Raw genomic sequence first — 14,832 nt, forward strand, 5'->3', positions numbered from 1 at the left:
CATTAAAAATATTAATTTATACTTTGAAATAAAAAGTTTAACCAGCGTAGCTGGGCACTTCTACTATCTTTATATAAAATCTACCCAAATTAAAAATGGTTAAGCCGATCTACCCGATTTAATAATAAGGGTTAAGCCTTAATTAATTGGGTAATGGTTAAGCCATAATTAATTTCTATACCCAATTTTCAACCCAACAAAATGGTGTAAATTACTTTTGACTTCCTCTGTGAAAGAATAATAGCATTTTATTTAATTATATTTCTTTCATTTTGTAATATCATGATTTTGGCCTCTTTTATGTCTTAGTGAGTTTTTTTTCGCATAGCGGTGGTTGTTATCTCTGCATCGCTCTGTGTTGTGTGTAGAATTGCATATCACACTTCATTTCAGTTTTAAGCAAACATGGTGGTAAGCTGTTTTACAACACGCTCCGGATTTTCTAGTCTAGAAAAAAGAAAAAAATATTATACTTTACTTTTTCTTGAAGGACTCTTCGGGGACGACGCTCATGGATCTGATAACGGCAGACCCTGCGCCGGTTCCGGCGGCATCATCCTCATCGTCTTCTTTATCTACATCATCGACGACAGCGACAGCGTCCCCTTCTGCCATGCAGCAACAGCATCTGTCGACGAAGACCACATTGGGCGAGAAGAAGTCCAAGAGAGCGGCTCTGATGCAGATCCAAAATGATACCATTTCTGTGGCTAAGGCAGCTCTTAACCCCGTCCGTTCTAACATTATTCCTCACCAGAAGCAGAAGCAGAAGCAGAAGAAGGTAAGGCATCTCTCTCACTCTCGATCTCTCTTAGTTAGGGTTCTGAATCGATCTGTTTTGTTTCTTTTTTTAAATTTTAAATTCGGTAATCATAGACTTTGAGACGCCAATAAGTTAGTTTTAAAGCTAAGTTTTATTGTTAAATTTAATTTTCTGGTGTTTAGTAGGGCTTTTATAGTTCAATGCAATTTGTGTGTGATTTTTCAGCCTGTATCGTATGCACAACTTGCGAGGAGTATTCATGAGCTTGCTGCTGCGTCTGATCAAGTAAACATTGGATGCTTTTCCTTTTTTTTTTTTTTTTGCCTTTTCTTTTCTTGGTTTATTTTGGAGATTCTCTTGGTAATATATTGGTTTTCCCCTCATAATTTTGATAATAGAAAAGTTCTCAGAAGCAGCTGGTGCATCATGTGTTTCCCAAACTTGCTGTGTACAATTCTGTTGACCCTTCTTTGGCACCATCTCTTCTCATGGTATGTGTTTCTTTTATCTTCCATTCTCTAGTGTTATACATTCTTCTTGGGCATTTTAATCAAACAATGTATTGATACAATGAAGCTTTGTTTCTCGATGTCATTTCTTCTTCATCATACAGCTTGATCAACAGTGTGAGGATAGGACTGTCCTGCGCTATGTCTATTATTACTTGGCCAGAATTTTAGCAGATTCTGGTTCCCAGGGTCTAAATCCAGGCGGTGGAATCCCCACACCAAACTGGGATGCTTTGGCTGACATTGATGCTGTTGGAGGGGTAACCAGGGCCGATGTTGTACCACGAATAGTTAATCAGCTTACAACAGAGGCCACAAACACTGATGTTGAATGTAAAGATTCTCTTTTCCAAGCTTGATTCACCACGTGCATTGGCTATAGTGCATAATTTTAGATTGTTTAAATCCTTGATACTCCATTTTGTTTGTTCATGATGAAATGCTTTATTAGTGTTTTCCTTTAAAAGGAAGTGAAAAGAACAAATGATCTTCTACTTGTTTGCTTTATGGACCATTTTTATTGTTGTTTCATAAAAAACTTGCTTTTCTGCAAATTAACCAGTTGTTTCCTGTTGAAAGTAGAAGCATTATTTTTTTATCTTCCTTATGTTTGACCTTTATTGTCTACCATTTTTGAAGTTCATGCGAGAAGACTGCAAGCTCTAAAGGCTCTTACTTATGCTCCTCCAAGCAACATTGAGGTTTTGTCCAGATTGTATGAAATTGTGTTTGGCATTCTTGATAAGGTGCGTCCATTGGTTTCTTCATGAATATCTGCATAGTACCGCACCATTTCTTTTTGTTATACGCTAGACATGGACATTTGAATTCCCCAAGAAATTTGAAATTTCTGTTTCTGGTTAAAAGGGAAGAGGGGTGAGTTGTAGGGTTGTCGATCTGTAGTGATTTACCAAATTGATGCTCTAAGCAAATGTGCTACAAGAAAAGGGAAGCGTGCTTGGCTGGCTGTATGATATGCTTTGTGGCCAGGGTTTTGAGGATTTGGTTTGGGGGGGGGGGGGGGGGGGAAGGAATGGGTAGTAGCTACTTGATTTGTAGGAGTGGCTATCAAACAACTTGACTTTTGGAGATGCCAAGTTGGTTTTGGTTGGATTCCAAATGCCATAATTATGAGTTCAAGAGAGCCGTTCTTATTGTAATTCAATTACTGATATTTGCTTTTCTTTCAAAGATATTCATATATGTTGTTAATGTCTTATTTACTTTCCTATGAGTTTGATGCCAGTCTTGAATAGATTAGAAAGTAAAAAGGTACTATTCAACTAATCAATGTAGAGCTGTCGTCTAATCCATCCTAAATTGAATAGTAATGATAACTTTATTCTTCCTCTTTTCTTAAAATAAACATATAAGAAGGTTTGCAGGGTGTCGTCTTTGTCCCAAAGAAAGTGATAACAAATCACAAATATCAGTTTATTGTCTTTTTTTTTTGGTCCATCCATACGCTCCACAATAGTTTTTCTTTTTTTTTTTTTTTGGCCAATCACAAATATCAGTTCATTCCTTTCAACCGGGGTGCATTTGTTTGATGTGAATGCCATTACCATAAAATATTATTTTTTTTTCTAAAATTTTGAAATTGAGCAGTTGATGCAGCTTGTTCAATGGAAAGTATTTTTTCATGTTTTCTTTATCTTTCAACTTTCTTTCCCATTTTGCTTGAAAACAAACACAACAACAATTTTATTTTTTAGAGAATAATACTTTCATTCTCATTTTTCAAAAGACATTTTCTCTTCATAACCCCCAAGCAGTTTTTCTCTATCTCTTTTTATGAAAATGAAAATTATGTATTTTTTGTAAAAGAAACACATGCCAGCTTACTTGTAACTAGGTAAGTGGCTTTAACTGAGTGTGGAATGAAGGGTGATTAAAATTTGGTTGACTTATGGTACCCTAGTGTGTAAGAGAAATTCTATCCATGTGGGAAAATGAAAACTAGAGTTAGACCACAGCATGCAGGGTTGAAGATTTGGCTTCTTGGATCCTTCATAGGATATGCCCTTGCTTGTTGGAATGGAATCAACTGGATTTATGTGACCAACCCCAACTAGATTGAAATTATGTCTTAGTTGACTAGGACTACAACTTTATCGCATCAAGAAACTAGGCAAACTACCTAAGGTTCACACATGGGTTCCTTGATTGCATCACAAAACCAAGAAGAAAGAAATTAAGCATCATACCTAGGGTTCCTTAGGATTGCATCACACAATCACTGTAGCTATAATGCTGAAAAATTTCTTATCATAATAATCTGTCTTTAAAAGAAAGAGTATATGGATATTTATATAGGTTACTACCAACCCTAATATGTAAAGAACTAGAGCTCGAATTCCTAGTAGGACTTTAAAAAAAATAGTTAAGACTCCTAATAAGAAATCTGATAAACTTTACTTAAAAACAAAACTTAAAAGAATAAGAAAATGACAACAATACTAAACCCTAATATACATGTAAAATACTAAATATAATCCTAGACCTATAAAATTCTACAATTAAGCTCCATAATACGAGTAACAAAATAAAATCTTAAGTAATCTAATCCCTCAATTAGCTTATTAGCATTCTATCTTCTCAAAGAGAGATGACAAGTTAATTTCTATTTTATCATTTTTCATAAATTACTATTATATTGAAAGTAAACTTTTTTATTAAAGTGATTTAATGTATTTAAAACTCTTCCTTGTTTATAATACAGATCCTATTATTAATTAATAATTATATTTAACAAAAATTAATATAAAATGACAGTTTAGAGATATAATCTATAAGGATGGACTTCTGTGTCCAAAAAAGCTTTTATACAAATCCGTACTTATCTATACCACTTATAAACCTTTGATTGAGTCTGGAGTCATGAGTCAAGTTACACAAAAAAATAAATAAAATTATTATAAAAAATATAAAATTAAGGATGCATATGTCTCTTCACTTTAAAAAAATACCCATAATTTTTTTTAACTTATTATTCTCTTCCAAAACACTTTTTTTTTTGTTTCGTTTCAGAACACCATTTGCCCAATTCTAGTATATGTATATATATCATGCTTCATCCATTTCATCCTACCAACTATACCTGATATAAAGATGTTCTATAAAAATTCAAGACAACAAGAAAGGAAGAAAATGACAACAAGGTTTGGGAGCTTCATGGGGGGGAAAGAAGTATACACACACACATACATGTACACACATAAATATTCCATTTTGGATTAATCTTCTTTCTATTAATACTTTTTTTTTAAAAATTTTTTTCTCTAATCTCAGCAAAAGTAACTTTGCTCTTTTGATTTTTTCTACTTTTCTTTTTCATTTTTTTGCAGTTAGTGATTTATTCCTCTTGTTTGTGTTTAACTATATCCAATATCTTTTAGACCTTGTATTCTTCTTTCTACCATTCATGAGATACAATGCTAAAATTGCATGTTGTCATTAACTTTTCTTTGCAGAATTAACAAATAAGATTTAGTTAGGGTTTTCAAATTTGAATGTGGTAGTTTTAATGATAAAGCAACAAGACATTAGTAGTGCTTGGTGGCATTTGTGGCTAAGTTTGGTTTTTTTTTTTTTTAAATTTTGTTTGTAATTTTTTATTAAGTTGAATTAGTATTAAATTTTTTTTATTTAGTTTAATTGAGATTAAAGTTTAGATCTTTTAATTAGTTTAATTAAGATTAAAGTGTAGATGTTTTGGTTACTTTTTAAAGGATGCTAGTGACACATCTCTAATGTGATCATTTGTATTATTAGTTGGACTTGGTTAACCTAAAACTAAAGTTGGAAGGTTTAATTAAACCCAATAAGACAGAGGGTTTTATTGCACAATGGTTAAAGTTAATGACTTGTTTTACTTTTTTTGAGTGATGTGATACCTTTATCTAAATGAAAACGTTTACATGGATGATGTTACTATTGTTGTCCTTGTAAAAGACTTGTTGCACATGTTTTGCCTTTTTCTTTGTCAATGTAAACTATAGCATCTTTTATGCACCTTTGCCAGTTGAAAGACGTGGGTTAGGTGCCAAAGGCAAGCACCTCATTTAGGACCTCCCTTAGAGGTGGCTGCGAGGTGTTTTTACAGATTTTTTTTTGTTAGGATATGAAGCCAAGTCTGGCCTAGGTTCATGGAGATTTAACACAAACTTGAAACTTAACAAACTAGAAATTTTGTGTGAACTAGAATCATGATCTTGTCATTGATTTGTAATTGTTTTGAAATGAAACTTTGTTGGGAAGAATGATATGGGTTATAAGCAAAATATCTAGTGGTTTTTAGGGCTTAGGATGTGATAGCGTGGTGATTAAATATTAATGCCTAGTATTAGATGCTATCATTTTGAAGGAATGTCCATGATATTTGTTTTCCTTTCCGTGCAATCTCCATCATATTTCTTGTCGGAATTTCATATATATTGGGGAATTAAATGTCAATAATTTCTTATTTTTCTGGTTTGCTTAATTTAAGGTTTTTGAATTAAGCTTGCAATACATTCATAGAGTTGACAGAGGTTTATCTTGTTCACTCTTAATAGAAAATGTTGTTTATTCTTGCTTTTTGGCATGTGAAAATTTATAATATTGCAAATTTGCTTTGTAGGATAATTTGGTTAGTTTTTGAATGGTTCTACAAATTTTTATGTTCTTTTTTAGGTTGCTGATGTCCCACACAAACGTAAGAAAGGTATTTTTGGTGCTAAAGGTGGTGATAAAGAGGTAAGAATATCTGCTTGTGGTTGTGCTTAGTGCTAAAATTCTGAATGCATGTTGTTAACAATATGCTTTGCTACATTCTGTACCAAGTGATGGGCCTTTGTCTATATCCTTTATTGGTACATCTGTCTTGGTTTCTTGCATAACAGTGATGTTCACTTTTAGATCCATGAGCCTTTATCTTACTGTTTTCATTCTCTCACCCTTTGATTGTATGAAGGGTAGTGTACTCTACTTTTTACCTTGTTTATGATACAGTTTAATGGAATGGGAGCAAACTGGAGATGTCCATGTACCCTTCGTTAAAGCCCTCCAAATTTTGGAAGATTTGGAGGGCAATAATTCTACCTTACAATTTATTATACAGACAAAATTGCTTGATATAGTTGTAAAGGAATATGGTAATGCCATCATTCCTTCCAGTTTCACTCCTTAACAAGTTTGGTAGCATTTTACAGTAGTATATTATCAGTTTAATTGAGTTTTGGTGTCTAGGAGTGCATTATCAATTTCCTGTTTGGCTAGAAAGGGCTTCAGTCATTGAATACTGTGTCGTATTTTGGGTTTAGTTTAGTTATTGGAGTTGTTCTCTAGTCCTTACTTTATATTTGTTTTAGCCTTTGTACTAATTCTAATGGTTTTAGAAATCCTAGTCTGAGGAGGGTTAGTGAGTTTTTATCTTTTCTGTATCTTTGAATTGCTGGAATTGGTAGATTTATTTTTAAAAAAGCATTTAATTTTTGCGAATTGTTGAGAGTTTGTGATTGAATGATTTGACTTTTCTGTACCTTTCTCTCTTGGGATGGTGTTCTTGGCTACTATTCAGAGCTTCAAAACGGCAGCCATAATTCAGCTATATTCTATTTCTACTGCTTTCCGAAATACCCAGCAACATTTCCCTGGCTTTCTCATGCTTTTTTAGACCAAAATCTCAGCTAAATCATACCCTAGTTTTCCTCAGCCTAACCATAATTTATACATAGCCATAAGCCCTAAATCACCAAAATTTCGAACCTTAGGTTAGTGTAAAGCCCAGGTAGGCAGACTTGCCCACATCTGTAGTAAACATTTCATCTTTTATAGAGGACCAATTGGAGCCTATGATTTCTGGGTTTGTCCTTCCTTTACTGAAAAATGTTTGCACTGTGTTGATTTAGGGGTAGATTCTTATTTATGCTGCATAAATTGTTGAAAAATATGTTTTGACTTTGATTAACAGGTTATGTAGTTTGCACTTATTATGTTCCTTTCTTCTCTTTGCATGCATTTTTATGGTTATACTCTTGTAACTTGTTTATTACATTGAGCCACAACTGTATGCTTGCTTAAATAAGATTTTTCTTGACAATTTTTTTTGTTTATTTATTTATTCTGCGACATTGACTTTTCAGTCTATCATCCGAAGTAATCTACAATATGCTGCTCTAAGTGCTCTGAGAAGACTTCCTTTGGATCCAGGAAATCCGGCATTTTTGCATCGTGCTGTGCAGGGGTAATTTTCTGTTCATTCTAGTCTCCAGTTTTTGTTAAAGTCTGTAAATTGCATAAGTGTGTTAGCTATTGGTTCCATTTAACTGCCTTCTGTAGCATGTGAGTACTCAAGTATTTGAGTGATATGAGTTTTGTCCTGCAATGTTCATAAGCTGGTTTCTTTGTTGAAATGAGACTTTGGGTTTATTTATTTATTTATTTTTTGTGAAAAGTTATTATTTGGTCGCAATTTGGTCTAATAGGGGTGGTTTTAGCTGCTGACATGAGAAGTTAGTTTACAATTTCTTTTGTAGCTTCAGAAACATAAAATGGTTTTTACTCTACATATACCTGTGTTCTTATTTGAATTTGGGGTAATACTAATACATTATTCAACATTAACATTTTTCCTATTTCTTGTTTCCTTGGTTTTTTGTTCAATTATTCAACTTAGAATTTGTGGCCTTCTTTTTGTTTTTTGAGCTAGCATATTGGTTAAGTTAGTATAGTTGTTCGATTACATTCTGTTGGTGTTTGATTTCCAATTTCATGTTTTTTGTTGATAAAAGTTTATCTTCCCCTTTCATCGACTTTTTTTGTTACTAGATTTATCAGTTTGGTCCCAAAATCTGTCGAAATATATTCTGCTTGTGTAAATATTGGTTTTAATTGTGGGAGTCTCGAGCTTGCAAAATTTTGAATGAGATGCCTCTTATATTTGGTATATTATTTTTGATTATGTTGTAGTTCTGGTATCATTTGATGTTGAAATTTCTTAACTCTTCATTGCAGGATTTCATTTGCTGATCCTGTAGCTGTGAGGCACTCTTTGGAAATCATCTCTGAATTGGCCATAAGAGACCCTTATGCAGTTGCAATGGCTTTAGGTGAGGTTAAATTCTTAAACATTTCTTTTGCAGTTACTGTTATAGGAATTTATAAAAAGGAAACTGATAGAAGAATTATAAATTATTTAATAATTCTTTTTATTATTCTATTATGTTTTATGGGTGTTAGTGCTATTTCTAGTATGGGTACTTTAGGGTTATATTTGGTATTTGTATTTGTCTTAGGGTTTTAGTTTTAGCTTGTTAGTTGTTAGTACCAATATAATTTCAGTTTCAAGTAGCTTTTTGCTGATTGTGATATCGAGTTTTCTGATTCTGATAGTTGAAATTTCATATTTTTTTCTTAGTGTTTACTTTGGGATTATTGGTGCTACCTTATGAAAATGTAGGTCTTCAAGTTCTTGTGTGAAGTTTGTTGCCTTTATGAGTGCCTAACACGTGTTTCACATATATGCAGGAAAGCTTGTTGCTCCAGGAGGTATTCATTCCGATCATTCTTCTCCATAATGTCATTATTTTCTTCCTTGCTATGCTGAGTGTTTTATCTTATACTATTTTGAAAATTTTGATGTTTACGGATTATGAGTCTATTCAAGAGAAACTGAAAGGAAAATATTGGTTAAACTATTTGGCCTTAAATAATTAGAAAAACTTTAGTTCTTCAGAGATAAGAAATAGTAATAGATAATAGCTTAAAATGAGAACTGAAAGTTATTGATAGAGATATTTATTTCATGTAAAGTTTACAATGATAAAGTTATTTCGATAAGTTTTGATGTTTAATTTAATAGGTACTAGTATTTTGCCTAAGTGATTTCTGTGGGACATTTTTTAAATTCTTAAAAATACTTATATTAATGTATCTTACTACATTTTGATAAAGTAATTTGATCTGTTTATGGCTAAGTTGAGCAAAGTTGTGTTTGGTTGACTTATTTTTAATTTCCATAGAATTTTGAAATAATGGAAATTGAAATGCATTATTCAAATTTAAAATTTCTAGAATTATTGTGTATTATTGCTCCAAAGAATAGAATTTTATCTAGTCTCATATATATATATATATTTAAATTCTCTTCCATGGAAGTATTCCATTTCACCGTTGCTACTAGTGACCACCATCATCTTTGACTCAAATTCACAATGGTACTGGATATGGCAGTCCTGGCTGTTTTAGAGGTGGCATAAATTTGGGGTGGTAGACAGATGATTGCTGAGGTGCTGAAGTATGATGGTTGGCAAGTGTTATTGTGGTATTGGTTGTGGGGTGCAACAAAGATACCTTTTAGAATGGATTTTGGAGATTATACCTATTGAGGTGTAATATAAAAAGTCTACCAATGTGGTAGACTACTATGTATTTGATACAATTATAAGAATCATTAATTGATTTATCCTTTCATTAAATCCTTAAGACTGCCCATCAAACTGGAGCACATATATTATCATATGTATGCCCAACTTGTTACAAAACTCTTCTTGAATATTAACAAAAGTGGTTGAAGACTATTTTTAACTCCTCAGAAATGTACTTGAATTCAGAAGGATATTCAGTAATAGATCTATTACTTTTTTGAGCTAAAAAAATGTAAGGGATAGATCACACGAGTTAGATGACTAGTACAAATCAACTTAAGACACTCTCATACCAACATACATGTACCAAGGTGCGTACACATATTTCCTACTCTCGGTTCTATAGAATTCCATGAGGAATAATGAACTTGAGCATTTGCTTGTACACATTATTCTGACTTCTCAACAGAATCTTGAAAGGACTAAGCAAGAGTGAAATACTTTCCTAGGTCTGTCAAATACACTTTAATTGCCTTGAGTCTGTTTATTTAATGTACCAGTCAGTGTTTTGGTGTATATTTGAACAGTTACCATTAGAAAGTTGATTCACCACCTCAAGTGCTACAGATATATATATATATATCATGGCATAGGTTCATCATAGAAAAAAAACAGAAGTTTGCATAACAGAGAGGGATTTGATGCTCATTAAAGAACCAGATAGCATGTTGTTAAGAGATGATGTGGGTCCGAAAGTACTGATGGGAGAAGGTGAGCAATAGGGATGCAATTGACTGAGGAAAGGGCTTGGCTTGCTTTCCTTGGTTCGTTGAAGAACATGTAGTTCAGCAGATCAGCTGCATAAGTTTGAAAATGCTGAAATCATTCAGAAATTAGATAATGTTTGTTTTAAACCTTGAACCATGATTCTTTTTTTTTTTCTTTCTGAAAAATTGACCTCAAACACCCACAAATTCTAACATTGATTGAATGATTTTGATGAATGATGGGTTGCACTCTTACTGGTAATGTTATTTGACCCTACCTGGAAGTTGATGTCATGATGATGCTGGCATTTTGTTTTTGAAGAAAAGGTTAATTTTGAAGGGCAAGGTTAAGGCAGTAGCAAAGGTGGTTGCTTTGATACCTTGTTAACATTGAGAACAGAGTGATGAGAAGTAGAGAGTCTGCCAAAGTGGTACCCTCCTCTGTGTTTATATTTAGATAATAAAGAGCAGAGAGAACTATATTTACTTTAAGTCCATTGTGAAAGGTATTTGGATTCCCAAATCCCTGCTAAATTACCAATGAATTTTGAAAATACCTTTTCTTAAATTGCCAACTTGAAAAAATTGGTTATTGGAATTTTAAGTCCCTCCTTAAAAGGAAATCCTTTATAAAACTATCTCATCCAAACATGCTCTTTGTCTGCTAGGATTCACTTCATAAACAACTTTAAATATTGAATCTTGTCTTCCGTTTGTCTGTTGAAAAAAGTTGTCATTGGCAGTTTAAGGTTTTATTTATATCCTTTATTCTGCTTTATGCCCCCTGCTTATCACATTTTCTTGGTACTGCTGTTATGATTTTTTCGGGTATTACATGAATCAGGGGCATTGCTGGATGTTCTCCATTTGCATGATGTGCTTGCTAGAGTTTCACTGGCCAGGTTGTGCTATGCAATATCGAGAGCTCGATCATTAGATGGTAAGTGCATTGGACAAAGTCTGCTTGCATTTATTAAATGCTTTAGATGACTGGTTTCACAACTGTGTTTGCATAGAGAGGTCTGACATCAAATCTCAGTTCAACTCTGTGCTCTATCAACTCCTGCTGGATCCCAGTGAAAGAGTCTGTTTTGAGGCGATTTTATGTATATTGGGTAAACATGATAATGCTGAAACGTATGCTCTTTATCTTATTTTTCTTCTTGACCTATCTTTGTTCCATTGTCATCATTTTTTTAGATGGCTGTAGTTGCTTAAATACATTATTATCACAAGTTTCTGGTCTTTCATTTATTTACTACAGGACAGAAGAGCGGGCTGCAGGGTGGTACCGTTTAACTAGGGAGATTTTAAAGTTACCAGAGGCACCATCAAATTCCAAAGACAAATCTCAAAAGACAAGGCGCTCGCAGCCCCTTATTAAACTTGTAATGAGAAGGTTTATAAATCTCTTTCCCCCTTCCACCTATTTCTATGGTTGAACTTAATATCTTTATGTGGTTTGATTGTTTTGAAAGATTTTGCTATTTGAAGAATGGCATAATAGTTGTTACTGTCCCCATTTGTTATCCACCTTTCATGGTTTTCACATTCCATCTTAATCAGGTTGGAGAGTTCTTTCCGTAGTTTCTCTAGACCAGTACTCCATGCTGCTGCTAGAGTGGTTCAGGAGATGGGAAAAAGCAGAGCTGCAGCATACGCTGTAGGCTTACAAGATCTTGATGAAGGAGCTTATGTGAGTAGATTTGTTGACACTGCAGATTCTCTTGATTCAGATATGAATGACAACTCTCATCCAGAAGGTAATGTTATTTATTCATTAATCTATTAATTTTTTTTTTTTGTTTTTACTTTGTTTTGGTTCATATCTATCATGTGGTCTTTCATGTAATATTTAAGGTACCTTAATGATTGATTTTGGTGTTCTTGATTGTTTGCATCAGTAAATTGAATTTTCTTTTCAGATTACTATAAGCAAAACAAGAATTTTTATTTTGAGGTTGCATATTTAGCTGCTTTCAAATCTGATTTATGCTTGAACTCTTTTTGGTTTGTTTGAACCGATCAGTTATGGTCTGTTTGGTACCCTGAAATTGGGTTGGGTGAATTTGAATTTTCGTCTCCAATTGAAATCTATCTTTTTGTTTTGGTAAACAGCATTGTTTTGAACTTGGGTTAAATCCACAAAGAATTTGAGGAGCCGAAATCCATGTACTTTAATAAACACCCATTGAACCTGTGCATGTGCAATTAAATGCATTTTGAGTCCTCAATAACTTGTTCATTGCTTCTTTTGTCTCCTTCTCTGTCCCTACACTTTCTCATACATACTGGCAGCTCTGATGAGCCTGCACTGAAAACTCTAGCATCACCATTGTTTGAGGCATTTCCCTACGGTGATCACTTGCCATGAGAAGCCATATTTGTTCCTTTGATTCCTTTCTCTCTTGAGTTTGCCTTTGCTTTCTTCCTGTAAGATTTTCAACTGTTTTGAAGGAAAATTAATGCCATGAGGAAAGTGGGGGGAAATGATTGGCAGAAATTGGCATCTTATTTGGTTGAGGAAAAAAGAAAAAAATAAAGGAAAAGTGTAGAAAACTTAAAGAACAATTGTCCTTGTTTCTTCTTATTCTATCTACAATGAGGGAGTACATCTAAACAAATAGGAATAGTGAAGTTCTTTATTAGGAAACAACTTACATGAAACAGAAAACCAAAAATAATAAAAGGAAAGAGAATTATTCTATTATAAAATAGAAACAAATCTCAAAAACTTGACAATCAAAATAGTTGACTAAATCAGAAGAGTAAATGAGAAATATTCCCAAAATAAATTAGGAAATCAAGCTGCACTAATGTAAGAGAATTAGATATGCACTACTGTAGGTGAATCAGATTTTTACACTCTCCCTCAAGTTGGGTTATGACTGTTAATCATACTCAGCTTGGATTTCAATCCATCAAAAATGCTTCTAGGAAGAGTTTTAGTCAGAATATTTGCAATTTGTGAACTTGTAAGGATATACGCTAGTTTGACCGACCCATTTTCTATCTTTTCCTTTATGAAATGTCGGTCCATTTCTATGTGCTTGGTCCTATCATGATAAACAGGATTTTTTGCAATAATTGTAGTAGCCTTATTGTTACAAAACAGTGTCATAGATGTCACAGTCTAAACTTTTAATTCTCCAAGTAACCTCATCAGCCAAATTCCTTCACAAATACCATGGGACATTGCTCTAAACTCAACCTTAGCACTGCTCCTAGCTATAATAGCTTGCTTTTTTCTTCTGCAAATGACCAAATTACCCTAAACATAAGTGTAATATCCAATAATGAACCTTCTATCTGTTATTGATCTAGCCCAGTCAGCATCTGTGTACAACTCGACTGCCTTATCTATTGACTTCTTAAAATATAAACCTTCGCTAGGACTCTTCTTTAAGTACTGTAGGATGTGATGAACAGCCTTGAGATGCTCCTTGATTGGATTATTCATGTATCTACTCACTATCTTTATTGCAAACCCGATACAGGTCGTGTGTGGGAGAGGTAAATAAGCTTCCCAACTAGTCTTTTGTATCGCCCTTTGTCCGTGAGAGAGCTTCCATTTTCACTTCCAATATTATTAGTTGAGTCCATGGGTGTATTGGCAGGTTTGCATCCAATCATGTCGGTTTCTTTAAGTAGATCAAGTACATACTTAATGCTGAGATATTGATATTCCATTATTAGACTGAGCCACTTCCATTCCAAGGAAATATTTAAGGAACCCCAAGTCTTTTATTTCAAACTCCTTTGCAAAGAGCTTCTTCAAGTCATCTATTCCTTCCTCGTGGTCTTCGGTGATTATGATATCATCCACATAAACAATAAGAATAACTCTTTTTCCTTCATTAGTGAACTTAACAAACATAGTATGGTCAGATTAACATTACAGGAATCCATACCTCTTCATTGCCTTGGTCAATCGTTCAAACCAAGCTTGAGGAGATTGTTTAAGTCCATATAAAGATTTTCGGGGTTTGCACACTTTGCCCATGTTGTCTAGCCTTTTGAAACCAGGGGGAATTTCTATGTAGACATCTTCCTCCAAGTCACCATTTAAGAATGCATTCTTGATATCAAGTTGGTGAAGAGGCCAATCCAAGTTGGCTACTAGTTACAACAGAAATCTAATTGAATTGAGTTTGGCTATTGGAGCAAATGTCTCTTCATAGTCTATCCTATAGGATTGAGTGAACCCTTTTGCAACAAGTCTAGCTTTGAAGCTGTTTATACTTCCATCTAGATTGTACTTTATTGTGAAGATCCCCTTACATCCAACCAAGTTTTTCCCTTTGGGCAAATCTGAAATTTCCCATGTCCCATTTTTCTCTAATGCCTTGATTTCTTCAAGAATTGCTGCCTTTCAATCTGGTTCATTGAGGGCTTCCTAAGTAATTTTTTGGAATCCGCACATTGTCAAGATTAGTAGTAAAGGC

General features: G+C 33.7%; 1 protein-coding gene across 10 annotated transcripts in view; it reads left to right on the forward strand.

The window, feature by feature from the left end:
• Positions 1 to 284: 284 nt before the first annotated feature.
• The window catches only part of LOC111286003 (SH3 domain-containing protein), a 48,895-nt gene continuing 34,347 nt past the window's right edge, over positions 285 to 14,832 (forward strand). For 6 of the 10 annotated variants that reach the window (XR_016342862.1, XR_016342861.1, XM_022875755.2 and 3 more), the window contains exons 1-14: positions 285 to 411; positions 491 to 781; positions 989 to 1,048; positions 1,162 to 1,254; positions 1,377 to 1,605; positions 1,912 to 2,018; positions 5,947 to 6,009; positions 7,398 to 7,498; positions 8,269 to 8,363; positions 8,782 to 8,802; positions 11,232 to 11,327; positions 11,404 to 11,524; positions 11,652 to 11,786; positions 11,954 to 12,150. Coding sequence is in view for 8 of the 10 variants with exons in the window: in XM_022875755.2 (XP_022731490.2) it covers positions 406 to 411; positions 491 to 781; positions 989 to 1,048; positions 1,162 to 1,254; positions 1,377 to 1,605; positions 1,912 to 2,018; positions 5,947 to 6,009; positions 7,398 to 7,498; positions 8,269 to 8,363; positions 8,782 to 8,802; positions 11,232 to 11,327; positions 11,404 to 11,524; positions 11,652 to 11,786; positions 11,954 to 12,150 (1,615 nt within the window). In the remaining 2 variants the exon portion in view is untranslated. The remainder of the gene's footprint in view (positions 412 to 490; positions 782 to 988; positions 1,049 to 1,161; positions 1,255 to 1,376; positions 1,606 to 1,911; positions 2,019 to 5,946; positions 6,010 to 7,397; positions 7,499 to 8,268; positions 8,364 to 8,781; positions 8,803 to 11,231; positions 11,328 to 11,403; positions 11,525 to 11,651; positions 11,787 to 11,953; positions 12,151 to 14,832) is intronic. The other 4 variants (XM_022875758.2, XM_089762226.1, XM_089762227.1 and 1 more) reach the window with 1 other exon arrangement.

This window comes from Durio zibethinus, chromosome 6 (genome assembly GCF_047325235.1).
Source record: "Durio zibethinus cultivar Kanyao isolate XHJ-2024 chromosome 6, ASM4732523v1, whole genome shotgun sequence".
In the NCBI taxonomy this organism is placed as follows: Eukaryota; Viridiplantae; Streptophyta; class Magnoliopsida; order Malvales; family Malvaceae; genus Durio; species Durio zibethinus.